General features: G+C 46.5%; 1 protein-coding gene across 1 annotated transcript; it reads left to right on the top strand.

Moving 5' to 3' along the window:
• Positions 1–3,109: 3,109 nt before the first annotated feature.
• On the top strand, positions 3,110–7,260 carry LOC542063 (barley mlo defense gene homolog 5). The gene is made up of 14 exons (NM_001305849.1): positions 3,110–3,560; positions 3,678–3,735; positions 3,946–4,178; positions 4,599–4,715; positions 4,808–4,862; positions 5,031–5,122; positions 5,490–5,564; positions 5,644–5,732; positions 5,855–5,904; positions 6,042–6,082; positions 6,226–6,435; positions 6,525–6,592; positions 6,683–6,743; positions 6,819–7,260. Exons 1-14 carry the CDS (start codon positions 3,429–3,431, stop codon positions 7,080–7,082), a joined length of 1,545 nt encoding a protein of 514 aa, NP_001292778.1. The 5' UTR covers positions 3,110–3,428; the 3' UTR covers positions 7,083–7,260.
• Positions 7,261–24,020: the final 16,760 nt, after the last annotated feature.

The following is a 24,020-nucleotide window of genomic DNA, read 5'->3' as shown; positions in this document are numbered from 1 at the left end:
GTAACACACTCTATTCTATTTTGCGTATTTTATTACGTTTTACCTTGTATGGTGTAATGTTCTTATGCACATATGTTTGTTTGCTTGTGCCTGTTCGTCTTCGCTCCGTGTTGCGATTAGATCGTGGTTCTCTTTCGAGCTTCGAGGAATCAACGGTCAAGCTTCGACGACCAAGAGATCAAACTCTTCGAGTTCTACGAGGCTGAAGATCCTGAGCATCTGTTTGGTGAAGGCAAGTGTCCTCTGACCTATTAAGTCCCATTTACTTTATAATTCATCAACCCGCATACCATGATCAACCTAAGGATTGACTAGCTTTCTATTTACCTGATCCTTGATTACCTTTTGGGCTACTATGGTTAGATTCATGCTATTGCTTTACTCTAATCAACGAACATGATGTGAACACTTATGATATGATGTTGTCATTCTGATTATGATGTTGGACTGGTGATACTTTAGGGGGCTCGAGCGGTTTCTCGAGTGCCTCTCCATAAGGACCTGTTCGTTGGATGACTGCCCGGGAAAACAATGCAACCATGAGGGTGGAATGGGATGCCCTTAGCTGAATAATTAGAGGAACCGGTGTGTAGTTCGCTTAGCCGTCGTGCCGTTAATGGGGCTCGGTGTATGCGGCTCGCTCTGCGAAGTTTGGTTCGCCCCCTGGGGAGGAGTGCAGTGCATTTAGAAAACCTAACGGCCGACTACAACCCCGGGGAATCTTTGTAAAGGCTACGTAGTGAGACCCTGCCTATTCACCTTGGTAGTGTTTAAGGGTTTGATCGGCCAGAGGCAAGAGGGAATCACGGCTTGTGGGTAAAGTGCGCAACCTCTGCAGAGTGTTATGAAACTGATATATCAGCCGTGCTCGCGGTTATGAGCAGCCAAGGGAGCTCCATTGATTAGAGATACTTGATCAGAGATGTATGGTTTACAGGTGGTGATGAGGAGGATGGTTATGATTATGACTATGGTAATGGTAAGTGGTATTCTTTCCGTTTGGAAAGGGTACTTTGGGTTAATAACTTGGGTTAACGCTAAAACTGGCTTTCTACTAGTAATAATAACCTGACCAACTAAAAGCAACTGCTTGACTTAACTCCACATAAAGCTAGTCCACTACAGCCAAACGAGATATTTGCTGAGTACGTTGATGTGTACTCACCCTTGCTTTCACAAAACACCAGGTTGCCTTTGGTGCAATCTATGCTCATGTAAAGAAGAAGGAGAACGGTGTCGAGGCGGATCTCCGGGAGTTCCAGGACTTCGACGAGTTCGAGGATTAGGCTAGCAACCTCCCCCAGTCAGCTGCCTGTGGTGGGTTGTTTACGTTGGCTACGTTTCGATTCTGTGTACTTTGATTTATATTATGTAAATGGCTCTAGTCTGTAATATTATTACTTACTCTTTATTGTAATTCGAAGCATTGTGCTATGATGAGTCATTTATGTAATCGCTGTGTACGTGAATAACTGATCCTGGCACGTACATGGTTTGCATTCGGTTTACCTTCAAAACCGGGTGTGACATTCACCTCCTTAGGCGTCAGGTCCCATGAAGTGGTATTAGATCGGTTGGTTCAATTTGGACCCTTGTGGCTTCACAACTGTTGAATCGAAGCTATTTATGATGATGATTTCTTGAGAGCTATATGTGTTTAAAGAGATGACTGTGATTACCATGTGGAAATATATTAGGTGTACCTCTATCAAAAAATATGACATATCCATATTAAGGTATCACAATGCAATGTCTTATAAGTTAGGCTCCATTTGAAACCCCTAGAGCATGTTAGAGTGAACGCACTAACCAGTTCAACCCAAAAGATTAAACTGATAGAAGAATGTAACCAATCCCCTTATACACTTCAACACTCCCACTCACGTGCAACTAGATAGAAAGACGCAAATGTGGAAATAAATGGGTGAATGCACAAATAAAGCATCTGCTAGGATTCAAACTCAAGACATTTGACTTCAATACTATGTTAAGTGAATGCATTAACCAGTTGAACCCAAAAGCTTAAGATGATGAGAGAAGGTAGTCATTCTATTTATACACTTCAACAAAGCTAATAGTTAGACAGCTAACAAATTGTTGGATGGGTTGAGCCAACTAATGAACTAATTGTAACATGTGAGTTAGCTAACAATTAGTTAAAGTATTTGGAACCTCTACAACTAGTTTTAACGACTAACTATCAACTCTAGAGATTGCAAACAGGGCCTTATGAATCATCATACTAGTTTTATTTCCAACTTTCTATCTATATAAATAAAATTTTTTATTGAATCAATATGTATGCAAACTATACACAAGATACTTTCTAACATGTTTGTTTTGGGTAGGCTAGTCGCGCATGCCGACAAGACTAAGGCCCTGTTTAAATTCATTAAAGCTAATAATTAGCTGCTAAAATTAGTTACTAACATCCAAACTAGCCAGCTAATAATTTAGCTACCAGCTACTTTTAGCAAAATTTACTAATAGTTAGCCAACTAATACATTTAAACAAAGCCTAAGCAAACAAGGAGGCCCTATATGTCATCCATAGGGGTGGGTAATAGATCACGATTCAAATACTTCTTCACAATAAATTAGAACCTTTAATTAATTTTAGTTCAAAATAAATATGAATAGATTCAGATCATAATCTGATTCGATACTTAAATTTTAGTATAATATAAAATATAGAGCCTATTATCATCTCTAGTCATACGTTGCCTTTTGCCAGGACCAGTAGTAGCTACTTGTCACCTGCTGCATACCTATTCAAGTCACGAAATTTTTCCCATCTTCCGCTTTGATGAGTACTCCTACTATTCACGGTGTTGATAAATTTTTTTCTCTTTCTCACGGCTCACGGCACAAGAGAATGAAGTTTGTGGCCGTTGATTCAGGGCCAGCATTCTCTTCTTTCGGCGAGGTTGTGGCGGGCCAGCCAACTGCCAGCCCTTCACTTCACCGACGCCCCCCGTCTTGTCCTTTGTGCGTGAGCAGGAGCCCTGGAGCAGCCATGGAAACAGCTGCGGGACACGGCATGACGCCATCGGCCATAGTAAACAGCAGCCGTGGTCATCTTTCTCAAAGACACGGACCCGTGCTACTGCCACCGAGCAGTTGGGCCTCCGTTCCATCCATGCGCCGCTGACCTGCCCGGCTGCCGCCACTGCCGGTGCGGCGGTGCGTGCCCGTGCCAGCTGACGGACGGACGGACGGCCGCCGTGATCGATAACGCAATTAGTGCACTATTAAAGCGTTCCGTGTTATTTCCAACCGTCGTACGTTTGGCCAACGACTGGAAAAGCCGGCGCGCTCAGAGCAGGCAAACAAAACCCCACTGCCGGCCCGCGTCCGGGGTTCCGGGCGAACCACTTCACTGCAGCCCGCCCGGAGCCGCGCCGCGAGAGGAGGGAGGGAATCAGTGAATGGCGGATGGCAGCGGGGAATCGGAGTCGACGGCGCTGGAGTTCACGCCGACGTGGATCGTGGCGGCGGTCTGCTCCCTCATCGTGGTCATCTCCCTCGCAGCCGAGAGGTGCCTGCATTACCTCGGCAAGGTAACCGATTTTCCTTGCGTGCGTTCCTGAGCACCGAAACGCCTCGCTCCTCGTCTCCCTCCTGAATTTAATGCCGCACCTTGGTGGCGTCCACTGTCCACTGGCGACGGCTGGCAGACGTTCAAGGGGAAGAACCAGAAGGCGCTCTTCGAGGCTCTCCTCAAGGTCAAAGAAGGTATCGACCTGCTTTTTTTTTTTCTCTCTCTCTGACGTTCAGCCCGTTTCCAGGTGATGTTCTGCAGAAGCTGGGGTTTATGCGCTCCTATCACTATCAAAAAAAAAAAAGCGGAAGCTTTGTTCATCTTGAGTGAATGTGAGCTGTGGTGGCTGCTACAGTAGAGTTCTTCGGGTTTCCTCAACGTATATATCCGATGCTATTTCGCAGAGCTGATGCTTCTGGGGTTCATCTCGCTGCTGCTGACGGTGTTCCAAGGAGTGATGCAGAGGACGTGCATTCCTCCGGGGTGGACCATCTACATGCTCCCATGCCGTAGCGCCAAGGAGCAGGCCGAGCTGAGCCCCACGGAGGCGCACGGCCATGCTGCCGGAATCTTAGGCCTCACCCGCCGGCGTTTGCTTGCCGAGGGCGGGCCTAGGACCCAGCGTTGCCAGAAGAAGGTCGGTGGACGAACTACACATGCACTTGTTGGTCTATCTGATGCTCGTTATAACAGACTATGCTTCCAATCATTGACAAGACAACTTGGATTTTTCTAGATTGTATCATTAAATATCGTGCCTATTATCTATGATATCGTGCCTAATATCTATGACTCGTGACTGATGTAGTATGCGGCTTGTGTGCAACACTAGATAGCAGCACATGGGGATCTTTCTTTATTTCCCCAATTCACATTTTAGACAAGGTGGACACGTTGTGGGAATAGTATAGGGAACACAAATACTTGTCTCTACGTCTACTACAGGATCGAAACTTCTCTTTCAAAAATCTGTAAATGCGTGACATTATGGAGTTACAGAGTCAAGGCTTCAAGGCAACCATGATTTTAGTTCTAACTCCAGCATATTTGTCGACAGGGAGAAGTTCCTTTGTTGTCAGTTGAAGCACTGCATCAGTTGCATATCTTCATTTTCATTCTGGCCATTGCACACGTGATTTTCTGTGTCCTGACTATGCTTCTAGGAAGCGTGAGGGTAAAGTATCGATGGCATTTCACTCATCCGTGCGTAAATCAATCTTAGCTTCATGTAATTCTAACTTTGACTAATTCCACCGTGTTACTCAGATTCGTCAATGGAAACACTGGGAGGATGAGATTCAGAAGGGTGCTACAGACAATGGTAGTAGTATCTCGTTTGCTGCTCATGTTTTGGTTAGCTGATATAAGGAGTACTTGTGGTGTGGTGGTAGCAAGTAGCAATTGTCCTTTTATAAGCAATCTAATCCTCATGGTAATTATTGGATAAATATTAAGGCTCCCTTTTTGGTACAATCCTTTGGAACTATAGGGCCTAGGAAGGTGACCTATGTGCATCAATCTGAATTTATCAGGGAACATTCCAAGGGCATTGGCAGAGATACCACAATGTTGAGCTGGCTGGTAAGAAATGGATTGCATAGCGCTTTCAGTCAAAATAATGTATCTTCTGTCCCAACTACAGCTTATCTAATTTCTAGAGCTTACACTATCATTTTCAACATACAATCTAGTTTGTGTTTGGGCTAGACAGGATAGGCTACCTAGTTTTTCTGACCAACTTGTGCAACCTGCTATGTTGCTGTTTTCTCTTGTCCCTCTTACGCGGTTCCACCTATTAATGGATAACTTACAGTGTTTCGAGAAATAGTCCAAAATACATTTCAATGATTAACATGTATTTCTGTACTACTGCGTCATGAATTCACTTTTATTAAGTACCTAATTATCAAGTATCAGTTTAACCGACTCATTAAGCTTTTACTTTCAGCATTCTTTTCTCAAGCAGTTTTATGGGTCGGTTACTAAATCAGACTACACTACAATGCGACTTGGCTTCATCACGGTAAGGATAACACACAAGAAAAAGAAACTAACGTTTTGTTCCCTTCTCAATCATAACAGGTGGCAATTTTCCTTTGCAGACACATTGTAGGTCAAACCCAAAATTTGATTTCCACAGGTACATGATGCGAGCTTTGGAGGCTGACTTTAAGAAGGTGGTTGGCATAAGGTAGTCCAATCAGCAAATTCATACATTTACCGGTTGGCAGTTGATGTACCAACAGTTGTTGAGCACAATTGGTGAACCTAACTATCTTGTCTTTCTATTTTTCCTTTTCTTACCTCTCTTAGCTGGTACTTGTGGATATTTGTTGTGGTATTCATGTTGCTGAACATCAATGGTGAGTTCAATCTCACTGAAAGAATCATTTAAGCCTCTAATTATGTACAGAGCTGCTTTACCACTGCTGTTACTAGTAAACTAGTAGGAGTACATCAGTGTTGATTTGATGATTGTATGTGTCTTGCAAATCTACAGGTTGGCACACATACTTTTGGATCTCTTTCATTCCCCTTCTGGTAAGTGGTTCTTTATAACCAGATGAGTTTCTTGGGAACCTGCAAACTTAATTTTTGAGGAATTTCATATCACTTTTTTTTGAATTTCGCCCTTGACACGAGACTGTGAACTTAGTGGGCACCTCTTTATTTGATTTTTGCAGCTTCTGTTGGCCGTTGGCACCAAGCTAGAGCATGTCATAACTCAGTTGGCTCAAGAGGTCGCCGAGAAGCACTCCGCAGTAGAGGGCGACTTGGTGGTCAATCCGTCGGATGACCATTTCTGGTTTGGCCGGCCAAAGATCGTCCTGTACCTGATCCACTTCATCCTCTTCCAGAACGCGTTTGAGATCGCATTCTTCTTCTGGATTCTGGTAAGTGCGACCAAACGCCGCCGAAACTACCGAGGAACTAAGACTGAAGGCTTACTGCAGCTTCTTTTCTCTCTCTATCTCTTTGACAGACTACCTACGGTTTCAACTCCTGCATCATGGACCACGTCCCCTTCATTGTGCCGAGGCTCGTTGTCGGGTAAATCTGCAGACCTTCTGGCTCCTGGCCCCATTTCGCACAGTCGAAGTGCCATCAATATGTTTCAGACTCATGGTGTTAGCCTTGCAGGGCCATCATCCAGCTCCTCTGTAGCTACAGCACCCTGCCTCTGTACGCGATTGTCACGCAGGTGCGTGCCGTTATACTTTGCATGAGTGGTTGAAACATACTGATGGTTTAAACTGTTCTTTTCTTGTTTGCAAAGATGGGGACTTTCTTCAAGAAGGAGATCTTCGATGAGCACGTGCAGCAGAGCCTTCTGGGCTGGGCGCAGAAGGCCAAGAAGAGGAAAGCGCTCAGGAACAATGGCAATGGCAGCAATGGCGCCGCGGCCGGGTCGTCACATCCATCTGCGACTGCGAGGCTCGAACTGATGAGACGAGCTGTCGCTCTTGAAGAAGGCAGTGCCGGTGGCAACGGGAGTGAGGCTAGTGCGGCCGAGCTACACGACACGGGCCCGAAGCTCTGAACGCTGTAGAAAACGCCCGGCAGAGCGTCAGAAGATGCAGTGTTTCTGTACGCGAGCCATATGTCACTATGTCGTGTGGCTGTTTAGCCAGGTGGTGTAGTGTGATACTGCGTATCATGATTTGTATGCTTTTCTGGATTGAGCTTGAAGCGTGTTATGGAGTGGGGAGCTTTGTGTAGTGTTGTGCTCATGGAATTGGAGGCGATGTTTTTAGGCCGGATCAGAGACGATCCAGGCGCGCAAGGGTACGCAGAAAGGCAGAGACCACATCATCCCTGAGGCCTGAGGCGCTACAAAGGCTGTTTGCGTTGCGAAAGGAAGAAGAAAAAACATGAAAAAGCAACAGACGCTGCTGAGCAAATAAATATTATTCCCTCCGTTCTAAATCGTAAAAAAGATTTTAACTCTTTTTAGATATATAATTTTGTTATATACTTAGGTAACATGTAAAAGAAATATATCTAGTAGAAAAATTAAAATAGTTTATAATTTGGATTAAAGGACCACATAGTGAAGCTAAGCTGTGCTGACTAGTGACTAGACAGCTCTCAAATTCACATAGATACGGATGAAAGCTGACCCAAAAAAAAGGCATACTCTCCAGCTTTGACTATCTTTCTCTCTTATCATGGCCTCATGGGAGCGCGACAACTGAAAGCAGGAGCGGTGGCGGGATAAACAGGTATACACAAATAAGATAAATACAAATAAAAATATGACGGAAACGGACGGTAACCGATGGGATCATGATTACATATTCAATCATGCATCCGTATATATCATGCATAGTCCACACGCATAAATACACAAGCGCAACTCTGAAAAATTAACCAGATTTGTAGAATATGTACGGTAAATATTACTCGAATATTTGTAGTTTATTTTTTTCAACTAAACGGCGATAAATATAAAAAAACGGATGGAGTAATATTTTGTGTGTGTGTGTGTGTTAGTGTATATATGTGGTCAAAGTTAAAAATAGTTGATTTTACAAAATACGAGTATTTGGCACCTACACTACTGCTCTTTATATAGTCCATGCTGCACTACTGTGTGTTGCACCTGTCGTCGTCTGCTCTCCTACATAATAATAAGTAGCATAACAATTAGCAAGCGCATCACCACCTTTGACATGCTTGCTTCCAGCAAGCAGCATCAGCAACGCGCTGACATGCGCACGCAGGAAACACCTCCATCTACCTCAGTCTGATCGTTGCGTGCAGCTGGAGTGGAGGCGATGGCGGCTGGCGCGGCCACGCGCTCACGACGGTCCGAGCCTGGTGGCACAGTGGCGGTGGAGCATTAGCAGCCTGCGGGCGGCACATGCTTGGCGAGATCAACAGGGATGGCAAAGAAAAGAAGCAAGGGGCGGCATTGGAGCGACTGCACCTACAAGCATTGCGTCTATGCGGCTATGCCGGCTAAGCAGAAAACGGGAACATCACGGATAAGTACGGGATACTATAAGATATCCATCCCGCTTTCCATCCTGGTCCCGGATTATTCCGTCCCGTACTCCCGTATATCCTTACTATGAGATATTGAGTCGGTAATGTTAAGAAACCCTTCTCGATAAGTGGCTAAATACCAAATATACCTCAGAGGTTTCTTATGTCTCTGTATATTATGTCTCTGTATATAAAACATGTGTCCCTCGTATGAATAAGAGAAAATAAAGATGCCAGAGGTCTAACACTACATTATATATATCGTGTGTTCTCTGTCGTGTCTTCTATAACTTCTCGTGTCTAATCTGCTAATGGGAGGGATGGAACAGATCTGGTGATCCGTGGTAACGTTGTTATTCAACACGTTATCACCATACTTTACCTCGACACTGCTGCGGAATTCGATCGACACCGACTCTTCACCACGCCGATAAGCATTTCGGTCTAGTCGAATTGTCATACGCGACAGATCTGTACAATCGAACCGCGCAATCAAACCATATGTTTTTCTTAAATATATATGAAGAGAAAAAAAAAACACCGCGCCTGCGCCGCTCCCCTACTTGTACGTGTCGTCGCCGGCCGTCGACGTCGTGTGAAGGACTGCCCCAGTAGGCATCGTCATTGGTGCCCTAATGCGTGCCGCCGAGTATAGGTGTACATTCAGGCCGCCCGGCCCGGCCCGGCCCAAGCCCGAAAAAGCCCGTATTGTTTAAATTTCGGGCCGGCCTGGCCCGTTTGAATTTTGGGCCGTGCCGAACCGGCCCATGGGCCTAGCCCTCAACCCACGGCCCAGCCCGTAATTGCTTAAACGTGCCGGGCTCATTTCGGCCAGCCCGAAATTATAAAAGCCCGAAATTCAATTTTTGGCCCAAAATTCACATTAGAGCCCTAAATTCAAAATAATAATAATAATAAAACAAATAAAAGATAAGACAAATAAATTTAAACAAAATCAAACTTAATATTTGTATTAATTAAAGTTACCACAGCTATGCAATGACTACCTCGTTTATAAATCATTTTGTTAGAAGGAAAAAGAGTATAATCAGTTCTATACAAAGTTCGTAAGTTTAGTTTATTGTCTAATGTTCATAACAAAAGCAAAATTACATCACACACTCTAATTTAAAGCTACAAAAAAACATATAACTAGCATTATCTCTAGCTTTGTGTTCTTTATCAAGTATATGAAAGTGTGGAATGAAGTGTGATTTTAATAAATATATGGGCCTTTTCGTGCCTCTATATGGGCTATTTCGTGCCTGCCTTAAACAGGCCGTGTTCGTGTCCGCCCATGGGCCGTAACCTCGGCCCAAACCCGGCCCGATATAACGGGCCGTGCCGACCCGACAGTAAATTTTTTTGAGCTGTGCCGTAATTGAGCCGTACTTTTTTTCCGTGATTCGGACCGACCCATCAGACCCGACCCAAATATACGTAGTTTTTCGATAAATTTCTACTTCATTTATACAAGTTTAAGTTGTATGCATGCTTTTATGTAGTAATCTATACCTTAATTAATTATTTTTGGTCACAAATAATTTATAGAAAACTGTATGCTTAAATATGGGAAAATATCTTCTTAGATCTGATGTACTTATGCTTATGCATTAATTATAGTATTATTTTTCTGCTATATTTCCCTAGTAAGTACATAGCAGAAAATTATTACAACACATATGAATGCTATGTTGTGTATTTTTATACCGCTCTAAATATTTATATTGCGTTAAGCTTTCAGATTCACGCCGAGCGATTCAATTGTATAGTGGGTACTCGGACGCGTCAATCATGCTACTTTTATTGATCGGCTGAGTTATGACATTAACTGAGCATTGGATGCGTCTTGGAAACACGATATAGTATTGTGCCGTACGAATTTGGTTATGTCATATGATTGCTATGTCGCACTCTTGCTTAATCGGACACTGAGAGCACCTAGAGGGGGTTGAATAGGTGATCCTGTAAAATTCAGCACTAAATAGTCTAAACTTGGTTATGAAATGTTAGCACGATTGAGACTAAGTTGCTAAAGCGAGAACTCTAGAAGAAAACTAATCACAAAGAAAAGAGGCACGAGACACAATGTTTTTTATCCCGTGGTTCGGCCAAGGCCTACTCCACGTTGCGGTGACCTCCTTCGGTCACGGATTGCACTCAATCCCTCTCGACTGATCCAATGATCAACCTTGAGTACCACTGTTTTCTTCCTTAGCAGTTGTTCGAGACGAAATCTCCGGCCAGGTGGCGGAATGCACCCGCCCTAAATCCTAAGATGAGGAGGGGCCTAAGCGTTTTGCCTGTTTAGAGTGGTTCGGGTCGCCGGAGTGTAATACCCTACTCCACTGTGTGATGTATTGAGCTTGTATGAACTTGTGAGTTTGAGAGTCTAAGTGAGCTTGTCTTATAACGTTGTGTGCCTCCCCTTTTATAGCTAAAGGGGCACGTACAAGGGTGATGAGCCCCGACATGCGGGCCCAGGGACATAACGGATGTAATACTTGGAGCAACTAATGCTAGTTACCAGTGCAATCTCCATGCGCCCTGATATCCGCGGTCTGCGTAGCATTGGCGTGTAGCGGAAGCTTCCCTAGTAACGTACGAGTGAGGATGAGCACAGCGTATGCTGCAGCACGGGCGTACCGTCTGCCAACGGAAAGGACAGGCACGCCGCCTACAGGGTGGCTGGGCCACCGTCCGTCAGCGGAGTGGACAGGGCACATTTAATGCTGAGGCGACACATCGCCCCCCAGTGGAGTGGACAGGACTCATTAAATGCGGGGGTAGCACATCGCCTGCCAGGCGGCGCGTCTTATCCGCAATAAATGCAGAGGACGCGCGGCCCAGGAGCCTTACATCAGGCTCCGCCCGTTGGCTTACGTCACGGGCAGTCGGCCACGCGGCAGCATCGGATCTCCGCCTGAGCGGGGAGCGGAAGCGTACGCGATATGGTCCGGACACGTGTCAGCTCCGGACCCCCGCCTGGCCTTGGTTAAGGCCTAGGTATTCTTTGTCCCAGAATCCCGGGACCTTGCTGTGAGTGGCCCGGACCTTGCACAGGGGGGTCCGGGCACGCCCGTGGAGGTTCTGGACCTTGCCCGGAGGTCCGGTCCGTACGTACAGGGGTCCGACGCTTTCCCATGGGGGTCCGGACCCTCTGTTGATATCCTGGAATACATCGTCTTATCTGGCCACGTGGCGGCCCTGGAGCTGTCCACGTGGTGGGGTCGGGTGCTGTTCACCACGCGACTAGAGATAGCCGCGCGGGCACCGTGTCTTCATACTGTAGTAAGGGGTACCCCTGATTCAGGGTACGGACAGTGGCCCCGGGCCCGCCTCAGGGGAGGAAACGAGCCTGCAGGTGGGGCCAAAGCTTGATTGGCGATTGGCACGCTGCTTCTGTGTGCTTGCTGACGTAATTACTGCTAGCCTGCCTTCGGTCACGCCAACTGTCACGCCTGTCCCCGTGGCTGACTGACCCGTGGCCTCCGCACTTGATGGTTTTGCTGGGCCACGCGCGAGGTGCCTCGATACCGCTGCATTGGTTTTGAAAATTTACCTTCTCTATCTTCTGCCGCGACCCCGATGAGACGCGGTACTAGCGCGAGCGGCGGTTCAACTTCTCTACACCCAGGAACCGGCGCCCAGGGAGGATGACTCGTGGGCCCGGGCCCCCGTGTCAGAGACTGGGCTGTTGGTTTCGGCGGATGTGAAGAGACGTACTACCGCGGGCGGTGGCTTGCTCCTCCACGACAATTTGCCTCCTCCGCACTCGAGGGCTGACACCCAAGGAGTATGACTCGTGGGCCCGGGCCCACGTGTGAGAGGCTGGCCCGCTGCTTTTGGCAGAGATGAAGAGGCGCGGCGGTTCGCTCCTCGCGTGGTGATTCACCTTCTTTGCACACGGAGATTGACGCCCAATGAGGATGGCTCGTGGGCCCGAGACCCCGTGTCAGAGGCTGGTCCGCTTCTTTCGGTGGAGATGGAGAGGCGCGGCGGTTCGCCTTCTTCGCACACGGAGACCGACGCCCAAGGAGCATGACTCGTGGGCCCGGGCCCCCATGCCAGAGGCTGGGCCACCTTGGCACGTGTCGGGCGAGATCTTCTGCGGCGTCTCGGGGCGTCAGTGGGGGAATCTTTCTTTAAAAAGGGATTCCCCCGAGCGCGGTAGCCATTCTCATCACTCGCAGCGCCCTTTCGCCCTCGAGTTCTCCGCGCTCTTCTGTCGCCGTAGCCGCCATGGCCTTGCTAGACCCTCCCGAGTGCTTCCAGTCCGAGGTGGCACTCGACTTGGTGCGCAACCTGCTCGGATGGGGTGCACCGGCGTTCACCGGAAGGATCTGTGTCGGCGCCTCTCCTCACGACGATCTCGCCGCTGGGGAGTTCGTGCTCTTCGTCTCCAACCTCTCATGCGGGTTGGCGCTGCCGATCTCGTCTTTCTTCTTGCTGCTGCTGGAGGAGCTCGGCCTCCAACCTCAGCACTTCACACCCTGCTTCATCCTTCAGGCGTCCATCATCGCCTACCTCTGCAAGATGTCCGTGGGGGTGACGCTTCTTCCTCTAGCATTCGGAGGAATGGGTGTTGCGCAACGACCTTCCAGAGGTAGAAGGCGAGCTGAGCTGCGGCTCCATCTTTCGTGTGAGCTTCACCAGCATCCCATGGTACACCACAATGAACTGGTCTAGCTCCAACTCCATGAGGTGGGAAGTGAGCTAAGCTGTGGCTCCATCTCTTTGGCTTTGATGGCTTCGGTGCCGCCTCCAACGGTGACCGCTGGCCCGGCTGCTGATACTGAAGACGCCACCCAGGTGGTCGTACAAGATGTCGCGGAGATGGCGGCCGCACGCTTCCAGCGCGATCCTACAGATGTCGAGTAGGTCATACCTGTAGACATAAGGCTAGGGCCCCGCTTGAAGGCGGATGTAATAACTTTTGTTTTTGTAAGATACTTTTGGGAACTATCAATTAAATAGCTCTTATCTGTATGACGCTTGTTCTTGCTGTGTGTGGTTTTATCAACTCCTTTCCTGATACCTAGCCCCCCTAGGATGTAGGCTCGACGTGTCGAGGCTAGATACCAGCATACCTAAGAAAGAGTTAGTGTCCCGGCCCCCAGGAGGCAGCCTCGACTGGGACCTACACACAGCTTCGGCTAGAAAGTGTTAGTAGCACACCCATCAGGACCCATCGTTTGGTATCCGCCATCCTTTGATTCATGCAACAGGACCTGCAGGATTTGGCCTAGGAAGCCAAGCCGTGTGCCCGGACCCCCTGGATCACAGTTCCAGATACTAGGACACCCATCGCAGAGTGGTGGAGCGTGTAGGCTTACGGTACGGGACCAGGCTAAGCGGCTACACGGCTCTGGACCAACCCAGGGGACGTGCGTCCATTCTCTAGAACCGGACACCAGGTTCCCGGACCCACAGGGCTATAGTTCCAAATACTAGGATACCCATCGCGGAGTGGTGGAGCATGCAGGCTTAGGGTGCGGAACCAAGCTAAGCGGCTACACAGCTCCGGACCACCCCAGGAGACGAGTACCCATTCTTTAGAACTGACCCCTAGGCTGCTGGACCCCCTGCTTTCGTAGAGGGGTCCTAAACCGCAAGCCTGGCTACTCAATTCGGATGTCATCATACCAGCAAGGGTGGGAGACCATATGGGTGGGTTAGATAAAAAATAATAATATCTAGAATCTGTAGCAGAATAAAACCATCACAGGGGCACATCTGAGGGGGTAAATTCTTTCCTTATAACTTGACATGCATGAGTGCAGACCAACAGGCCGGGCTTATGAGGGCGGATCTCACTGAGCTGGCGTACACGTATGCACAACCTAGTTAACAGAAGAAATCATAACCCCTCGGACTTGCTTCTGTGGGTAGGACTTACAGGAATGCTCTATGTTCTAGGGATTAGGAAGAGGCACCCCTTCAGTTGTGGCGAGGCGGGCGTTCCTAGGTCGGCATACTTCTGTCACCTTGAAGGGTCCTTTCCAACTGGGGGAGAGTTTGTGGAGCCCTTCTCGGTTCAGTACTCGCCGTAGGACTAGGTCCCGGACCCTGAGCTCCCTACTATGTGAAAGGGAATTAGGCTTACACCTATTTCCTAAATGTTTTTGGTGGTTGAATTGACCAACACAAATAATTGGACTAACTAAGTTTGCTCTAGTATATAAGTTATACAGGTGCCAAAGGTTCACACTTAGCCAATAAAAAGACCAAGAATTGGGTTCAACAAAAAGAGCAAGGGATAACCGAAGTGTGCCCTGGTCTGGCGCATCGGACTGTCCGGTGTGCCACCGGACAGTGTCCGGTGCACCACCGAACAGTGTCCGGTGCACCAGGGGACTTCACGCTGAACTCCTCACCTTCGGGAAAATTCAGAGGCGCTCCGCTATAATTCACCGGACTGTCCGGTGTACACCGGTGTTGGGGACTTGTTCTCAAATGCTATGAATTAAGAACAAGGCAACATAAAATGTTAAATATCAAAGCCCTTCGTCCTTCGGAAGATTATTTCCCTTTGGATATAATGAATTTCGGACGAAGGTTGTGAAGGACATACCTTCACAATCATAATAAAAGATAAGAGAGATTTATACACAAAACACGGAAAATAACATGATTACTTTGAACATTATTATTAATTTATTTCTATTTATCTTACTTATATAAACAACAAATTACAAATGTACCTTCAGCTTGAAGGAAAGTAAGGGTACAAGCGTGATGCTAATGCCAAGTCAGCGTGAACAGTACGAGAGTACTGTTCATCTATTTATAGGCACGGAACGCAGCCCGTGTAAAATTACATTAATGCCCTTTACTTTTAACAATAACTCTATAGTAATTCTTCGAGGTCTAATTTGGCTTTTCATCTTTAAGTCGGTTCCCCTTTTCTGCTGTCATGTCGAAGCTCTTCTGCACATAGCTTCGTGATCGTTTCATCCTTCGTCATAATCGTCTTTCATTTCAGTCAAGCTTCGTCTTGACCATGCTCTTGTATACCCGCAACCTGATTCCGAAGATACCTGCTCGCATACTTGGAAAACATTGTCAAATCATGTTTTTGAGGACCTTCGGAAGCCGAAGGCCCCCAACAGTAGCCCCTTGCAATATTAATTTGTTGTAATGATAAATTCATATTGCGATATGGACAAAGGCCTTAAGCCGAAGGTCCGAAAAAACACCTTCTCTTTGCTAGAATAGCAACAGTCTTTGACAAGCGGGACCCTCCAGTTTTCAACGCACTAGGTGTATAAATAAGAGCTCATCACGAGTTTATTTGGCACGCTCTCTTGCCAACTGCTTTTACTCACCCAACTTTTAGCCTGCGCGCAACAACACTTGCTTGGCTTTTTAGATTTTTAAGCTTTGGGTTCGAGAGCACTTTCTCAGCATTTGCAAAGATGTCTGAAGATAAAAAAGCTGTTGGTGATTCGAAGCTAAGTCTTTCTGAGGAGATGCATATGGGCTTTCTTCAATCAATGTCGAAGACTAATACAGAGAAGATTACTAAAGAAATTTTGGAGGGTTTATCTGAAGATACTGGTGACAGTGACAGTTATGATGTGGATAGTGGTGGTGAAGACTCCGAAGATCGAACTTGGCGACCAAGCCATGCAGTTTTTGGTAAATCAAGTATTAAAGAAAGTCATCTTGTCAATATGAGGGGCAGATATTTCCGGGACTTGTCTGTTGTGAGGGCTGATGAAGGAGAGAATACTTGTCCGACTCCTGAGGAAAATGAAGTCGTGGTATTCCGAAGCTTCTTGAAAGCTGGACTACGATTTCCCTTAAGCAGTTTTGTTGTAGAAATACTGAAGATATTTGAAATCTACCTTCACCAACTTACCCCCGAAGCAATCATAAGGATGAATATCTTTGTGTGGGCCGTGAGAAGCCAAGGTTTGGAACCTAATACGAAAAGTTTCTGCAACATACATGAATTATTGTACGAGACAAAACCCTGGGGTAAAGAACAGTATCACAACAATTTTGGTTGCTACAGCTTCGGCTCCCGGTTTGGGTCAAGCTGCCCCGTGCCGACCTTTCGAAAGAGGTGGCCCGGCGACTGGATGACGGAATGGTTTTACGTGAAGAATGACTTGAAATTACGGGAAGATATAAAAAGGATCATTATGCGTCCCATCTGGCAACGCTTCGGCCTGCGGAGGCTGAAGGTGGAAATGAATGAAGCAGCCGAAGAATGCCAGAGAGCCTTCGGTGTTGTTTGCTCTTTTATTGGGACAAGGGATTTGGTCCAAGAACACATTGCCTTCAGAGTATGGCTACTTGTGGAAAAATGGGAAATGCCGAAGGAAACCATTAAAGAAACTGACGAAGGTGGACTAGTCAGGCTGAAATACACATTTAAATACGGAGATAAATTCGTTGAGCCGGATGATGACTGGTTAAAAAGTATTGAGGCCATCAGTGATGAATTGCTTGGTGTATACTCAAAGGCCAAAGATACTGCATTATCAGCGGCCTTCGGAGGCCGAAAGAGGAAGAGGCTCAATCGAGTATTTGATGCAATTGGGTTTGTCTACCCCGACTACCGCTATCCAGCGCGGGGTCAAAAAAGAAAAAATCCATCCTCTGCGAAGGAAACTGCTTCAGCCGCTCCAAGTGAGCCGGCGCCGAAGAGGAAAAGGGTAAAGGTTCTCACACACCGGCCACGTTATATTGAACCGGCCACAGTGCCTGAATTTGCCGGTGAGACCTCTTCGGCCACCGAAGCTAAAGAGCCAACCCCCTGCCAAATATTGAAGTGCTGGCCGAAGTGCCAGCGACTGAAAAAATAGAAGAACCAAGAGCTGAAGAAATAAAGACATCAGAAATCTTGAGTCCTTCGGCAGAAACTGAGACGATAAAAAGCCATAAGGGTCCAGCAGTGACCCCTAAAAGAAGAAGGATGGTTAATGTGCTAGATGTTTTAGAGACAATCAAATCTTCAAGCACACCTCCAAAGAAAATTGTTAAAACTTCTGAAGTACATACTGAGGCCTTTGTCGCCGAAGCTTCAAAGCAACAGTCTGAAATTGAAGCCGGGCCTTGAGAGCCTGCCAAGGTGAAATCCTTGGAAGCCGAAAAAACAAAAATAGCAGAACAAATTTTGGCTGAAGAAGCTGGCGCTGCTGCCCCCGAAGCATCTTCCAAAGTACTTGATTATATTGTACGACATGCTTCGGGGAAAAAATTATCTGAAGAAGAAATTTTTGAAGCTAATCACTATGCCCGAGAACTGAAGTATCCGAAAGGGGCCTTAGTATTCAACGGCACAGATGAAGATGACTTCTTATACTGCCTCCCAGACAATAAAGAATTATCTGTCTGCCGGGAGATGGCTAGAAGTATGGGGTTCCCAAAGCTTGAAGCTGGGCTCTGCGCCATGACGAAGGACGATCTTGCGGATAGCCTTGCATATAATAGTCTGAAGGTATGAGAATTGTATATTTGGAAATTTGTAATTTTTGAATCATTCTTTTATTCTTATACTAATTCTTTTTTCATATAGGGTTTAATACTGAGTAACGCTTTGAGAGTGCAAAAGAATGCCGAAGACGAGAGCTATAATATTGCTTTCAACAACCTACGAACAGAGGTTATTAAGCTGAGGAACGAAGCTTTGGAAAAAAGATAAAATTCTGCTTACATTGGTGGATAAAATAAAGGAAGACGAAGCTACCTCTAAGGCTCAAGCTGAAGCCTAAAAACGCGAAATTCAGGATCTTCGAAAACAGCTGGCCAGAGCTAAAGAAGAACGCATACTTGAAGAAACAAAACGAGAACTTAGTGATCAATGGGCAAATCATTTGGAAATAAATGTTGAAGAGCTTCATGCATCCAAGAAAAGGTGCTATGACAAATCCATAGAGTGTGTTAAGAAGATAAAATCCAGCTTCGCCAGCGTTGGAGCATTCTCTAGCGAAGAAAATTTTACAAGGGGGAATCCAGAAGGCCCGATTGAATGGATCAGTCACGAAGCCGAGGCCTTCGACGAAATCTTGAATAGCCGCGGAGACATATGTGCTTTTTCAGGCGCCAGGGGGATTGCTACTGTTTTGGAAAGAAAAGGCTGCGATCATGTGAAATCTTTAGCGCAATCCGAAACTGCCTTGTCTTATGAAGATATAAAGGACCCCTCGGCCGAAGCAAGCCTGGTTGGTGGAAAATTTTTCACCGACATCTGGGACAATGGCGGACGAGAAATGGCCCAAGAAATCATTCAAAAAAGCGAAAAAGGCATCCATGATGCTAGGAAGGTAGCAGAGGCTGCTGAGAAAAGCGCAGAGCCCGAAGGGCAAATAGGTATTAATTAGTGATAACTGACTATTCGTTGTAACTTTTTGATTTCGAACTTGTTCATTGTTTGTAATAGTAATATATCCGTATCTTCTCTTCCCTCAGAACCTGCTGAGCTATCACCAGACCCCCACACGAAGGGGGATGACGAAATTAAACAAATGGCCGAAGCCATCATGGATAGAGTTGTTGATCAGCTTCTAAATGAAGCTGCAGAAGTAGTCTTAAAGGAGGATTAAATGTTGTTGTAAAAACATTTAGATTGTAATGCTTGCTGAGTATCATGTGTAATATTGTGTAACTTTGGATATAGCATTTTAGCTGTTTATAATTCTATTTTTGACGATGCATGAAACATCACATACGTACCATTTTTGAGCCTTCGGCGAAAAAACACCTTCCCTTCTTTTCATGCTTCGTAAAAATCAATGATCAATCCTTGTAAAATCAATAATCAATAGGTCCTTCCATTTCAGAGTTTGACGATGGTATAACTTTTCAACGGCTATTTTTTGTGCCTTGTCACTATTTCTTCAAAACAATCTTCGAATACCAATATTGAGACACCCCTTCTTGCGTTGTTGATGCACTATGATGTATGATGTTATGCTATGCAAATGATTTAATGATGTAATGCTGTGCAAAATGATATTTGCCGAAGGTTGACATTAATTTTTCTCTGTAAGCCTCCCTTAGGAGCTTCTTCGCCTTTTACTTCAGCGGAATCAGCATTTATTTTTCGCTGTAAGCCTCCCTTAGGAGCTTCTTCGCCTTTTACTTTCAGCGGAATCAGCGTTTATTTTTCGCTGTAAGCCTCCCTTAGGAGCTTCTTCGCCTTTTACTTTCAGCGGAATCAGCGCTTACTTTTCGCTGTAGGCTCAGAAAACTTACACTGCGCTCCCTTAGGAACGACTTTTTGCTGCTTCGAAAAAATTGCGATGCGTTCCTTAGAACAAATTTTTGATAATTCGAAGGTCCTCCTTGCCATCATAAATTCTCACGCTTCGGCAACTTAGGCCTATGGAGAAGATATATTTTCATTATGATAAAAAGCGAAACTATTACAAGAAATTGAAAGACGATAAAAGACATTTAGACTCTCCATAATTGTTCCTTATTAAAAAGAAAATAATACTGAATGTGAAAATGCGAAAAGCTACTGTCGAGGTAGGATATTTGTCAGTAAATGTGCTTCGACTCTGGCACAGTGCTATTGACTGTGCGAGCTTCGGACTCCTCTCTGAAGTCCCGCTGAAGGTGAGTGTGCTGACTCCCTTCTGGCTGCTGACCTCGTTGTGTTGGTGGTGGCGGTGGAGGCTGTTGCCAAGATGCTTGGGGTTGGCTTGCCGAAGCAACAGAAGCTGCAGAGTGATTGCCTACATATTCTAGAATGTAAGGCGAATGGTACGAAGCAGTATGCATGACCTGCTTCGGCTGACTCTGTTGTGCTGCAGCTTCTGCTATCTCCTTTTGCTTCTGGATGGTAACATGGCACATCCTGGTGGTATGACCCTTGTCTTCACCACAGAATAGGCAGTAGATTTTTCTTGGCTGATCCCCAAATCTTCCCCCGAAGCCCCTGGCGCCTCTGCCCCTTGGCGCTGGCGGCCGAAAAGAGCTTTGCTGCTGCCCCGAAGCTTGCGAGGAGTATTGTGGCCTTTGCTGTTGGCTCCCTTTATCATCACTCTAAGTGGAGTTATGAATCAACCTGACGTGCCTCGGATGAAATCTTCCTCCGAAGCCCCTGGTCATTTCAGAGAACCTGAATGCCTCCTCCCTTCTTTGGCGGAAGTCATTGTCAGCTCGGATATACTCGTCCATCTTCTGGAGCAGCTTCTCCAAAGTTTGTGGTGGCTTCCTGGCGAAGTATTGCGCTGAAGGTCCCGACCGAAGTCCCTTAATCATGGCCTCAATGACAATTTCATTGGGCACTGTTGGCGCCTCTGCCCTCAGACGCAGAAACCTTCGGACATACGCCTGAAGGTATTCTTCGTGGTCCTGGGTACACTGGAATAAAGCTTGAGCAGTAACTGGCTTCGTCTGAAACCCTTGGAAGCTGGTTATCAACATATCCTTCAGCTTCTGCCATGAGGTGATTGTCCCTGGCCGAAGAGAGGAGTACCAGGATTGAGCGACACTCTTGACAGCCATGACAAAAGACTTTGCCATGACTGCAGTATTGCCACCATACGAAGATATGGTTGCTTCATAGCTCATCAAGAATTGCTTCGGGTCTGAATGACCGTCGTACATGGGAAGCTGGGGTGGCTTGTAAGACTGGGGCCATGGTGTAGCCTGCAATTCTGTTGATAGAGGAGAAGCATCATCAAAAGCAAAATTTCCATGATGGAAATCTTCATACCAGTCGTCCTCATTGTAGAAGCCCTCCTGATGAAGCTCTCTGCGCGGAGGCCTTCGGTTCTGGTCATCTTGAGCAAGATGACGAACCTCTTCCGAAGCTTCATCTATCTGCCTCTGAAGGTCAGCTAGACGAGCCATCTTCTCCTTCTTTCGTTGCACCTGTTGATGGAGCATCTCCAGGTTTTGGATTTCCTGGTCCAAGTCATCCTCCGGAGGCGTTGGACTAGTGGCCTTCCTCTTCTGGCTTCGGGCCTCCCTAAGAGAAAGGACGTCCTGATTGGGGTCCAATGACTGCAGAGTGGCAGCCCCTGTCGCTGAAGCTTTTTTCGGCGGCATGACGAAGGTGATGCTTGCCGAAGGTGTTCAAAGCTCAAGAAATGGAAGTGAGTTCACCGGAGGTGGGCGCCAATGTTGGGGACTTGTTCTCAAATGCTATGAATTAAGAACAAGACAACATAAAATGTTAAATATCAAAGCCCTTCGTCCTTCGGAACATTATTTCCCTTTGGATATAATGAATTTTGGACGAAGGTTGTGAAGGACATACCTTCACAATCATAATAAAAGATAAGAGAGATTTATACACAAAACATGGAAAATAACATGATTACTTTGAACATTATTATTAATTTATTTCTATTTATCTTACTTATATAAACAACAAATTACAAATGTACCTTCAGCTTGAAGGAAAGTAAGGGTACAAGCGTGATGCTAATGCCAAGTCAGCGTGAACAGTACGAGAGTACTGTTCATCTATTTATAGGCACGGGACGCAGCCCGTGTAAAATTACATTAATGCCCTTTACTTTTAACAATAACTCTATAGTAATTCTTCGAGGTCTAATTTGGCTTTTCGTCTTTAAGTCGGTTCCCCTTTTCTGCTGTCATGCCGAAGCTCTTCTGCACATAGCTTCGTGATCGTTTCATCCTTCGTCATAATCATCTTTCATTTCAGTCAAGCTTCGTCTTGACCATGCTCTTGTATACCCGCAACCTGATTCCGAAGATACCTGCTCGCATACTTGGAAAACATTGTCAAATCATGTTTTTGAGGACCTTCGGAAGCCAAAGGCCCCCAACAACCGGACAGTGTTCGATGCCCCAGGGGAGAGCAACTCTGGAACTCGCCAGCTTCGGGAATTCGCTCCGCTATAATTCACCGGACTGTCCGGTGAGCAAGCGGAGCAACGGCTACCTCGCGCCAACGGTCACCTGCAGAAGCATTAAATGTGCGCCAGAGCGCGCAGAAGTCAGGCACGCGCGATGAGGCACACCGGACACTCTACAGTGCATGTCCGGTGTGCCACCGGACATCCAGGCGGGCCCAGCAGTCAGAGCTCCAACAGTCGGAACCCAACGAGCTGGTGACGTGGCTGGCGCACCGGACTGTCTGGTGCACCATGCGACAGACAGCCTCCACCAAACGGCTAGTTTGGTGGTTGGGGTTATAAATACCCCCAACCACCCCCACATTCAAATCATCCAAGTTTTCCACCTTCAACACATTACAAGAGCTATAGCATTCAATTGTAGACACTCCAAAGAGATCAAATCCTCTCCCAAGTCCAAAGACAACTCCAATCAATAGTGACTAGTGAGAGAGTGATATTTGTGTTCATTTGAGCTCTTGCACTTGGATCACTTCTTTTCTTTCTCATTCTTCTTGTGATCAAACTCAATTGTAACCAAGGCAAGAGACACCAATTGTGTGGTGGTCCTTGCGGGAACTTTGTGTTCCGTTTGATAGAGAAGAGAAAGCTCACTCGGTCTGAGGGACCGTTTGAGAGAGGGAAAGGGTTGAAAGAGACCCGGTCTTTGTGACCACCTCAACGGGGAGTAGGTTTGCGAGAACCGAACCTCGGTAAAACAAATCCGCGTGTCACACTCTTTTATTTGCTTGCGATTTGTTTTGCATTCCCTCTCGCGGACTTGATTATATTTCTAACGCTAACCCGGCTTGTAGTTGTGATTAATTTTGTAAATTTCAGTTTCGCCCTATTCACCCCCCTCTAGGCGACTTTCAATTGGTATCGGAGCCGGTGCTTCATTAGAGCTTAACCGCTCGAAGTGATGCCGGGAGAACACGCCAAGAGGGAGATGAAGACCGACGACAAGCCCATCGGCGACAAGCCCGCTACAAGTCATGGGAAGGCTTCATCGGAAGAGTCCCGCAACAAAAAGAAAGGGAAGAAGAAGAAAGCCTCTTCCCACAAGTCGCATCGGAGTGGCGACAAGAAAAAGAAGATGAGGAAGGTGGTCTACTATGAGACCGGCACCTCATCGCCATCTACCTCTGGCTCCGACGCGCCCTCCGTAACTTCTAAGCGCCATGAGCATAAGAAGTTTAGTAAGATCCCCTTACACTACCCTCGCACTTCTAGACATACTCCATTACTTTCCGTTCCATTAGGCAAACCACCAACCTTTGACGGTGAAGATTATGCTAGGTGGAGTGATTTAATGAAATTTCATCTAACCTCACTCCACAAAAGTATATGGAATGTTGTTGAGTTTGGAGCACATGTACCATCCGTAGGGGATGAGGATTATGATGAGGACGAGGTGGCCCAAATCGAGCACTTCAACTCCCAAGCCACAACCATACTCCTCGCCTCTCTAAGTAGGGAGGAGTACAACAAGGTGCAAGGTATAAAGAGCGCCAAGGAACTTTGGGATGTGCTCAAGACCGCGCACGAGGGTGATGAACTAACCAAGATCACCAAGCGGGAAACGATCGAGGGGGAGCTCGGTCGCTTCCGTCTTCGCCAAGGGGAGGAGCCACAAGACATGTACAACCGGCTCAAAACCT

Source organism: Zea mays, chromosome 3 (assembly GCF_902167145.1).
Source record: "Zea mays cultivar B73 chromosome 3, Zm-B73-REFERENCE-NAM-5.0, whole genome shotgun sequence".
Lineage (NCBI taxonomy): Eukaryota > Viridiplantae > Streptophyta > Magnoliopsida > Poales > Poaceae > Zea > Zea mays.
The sequence above is the reverse complement of the archived record's forward strand: the minus strand, read 5'-3'. Positions and strand labels throughout refer to the sequence as shown.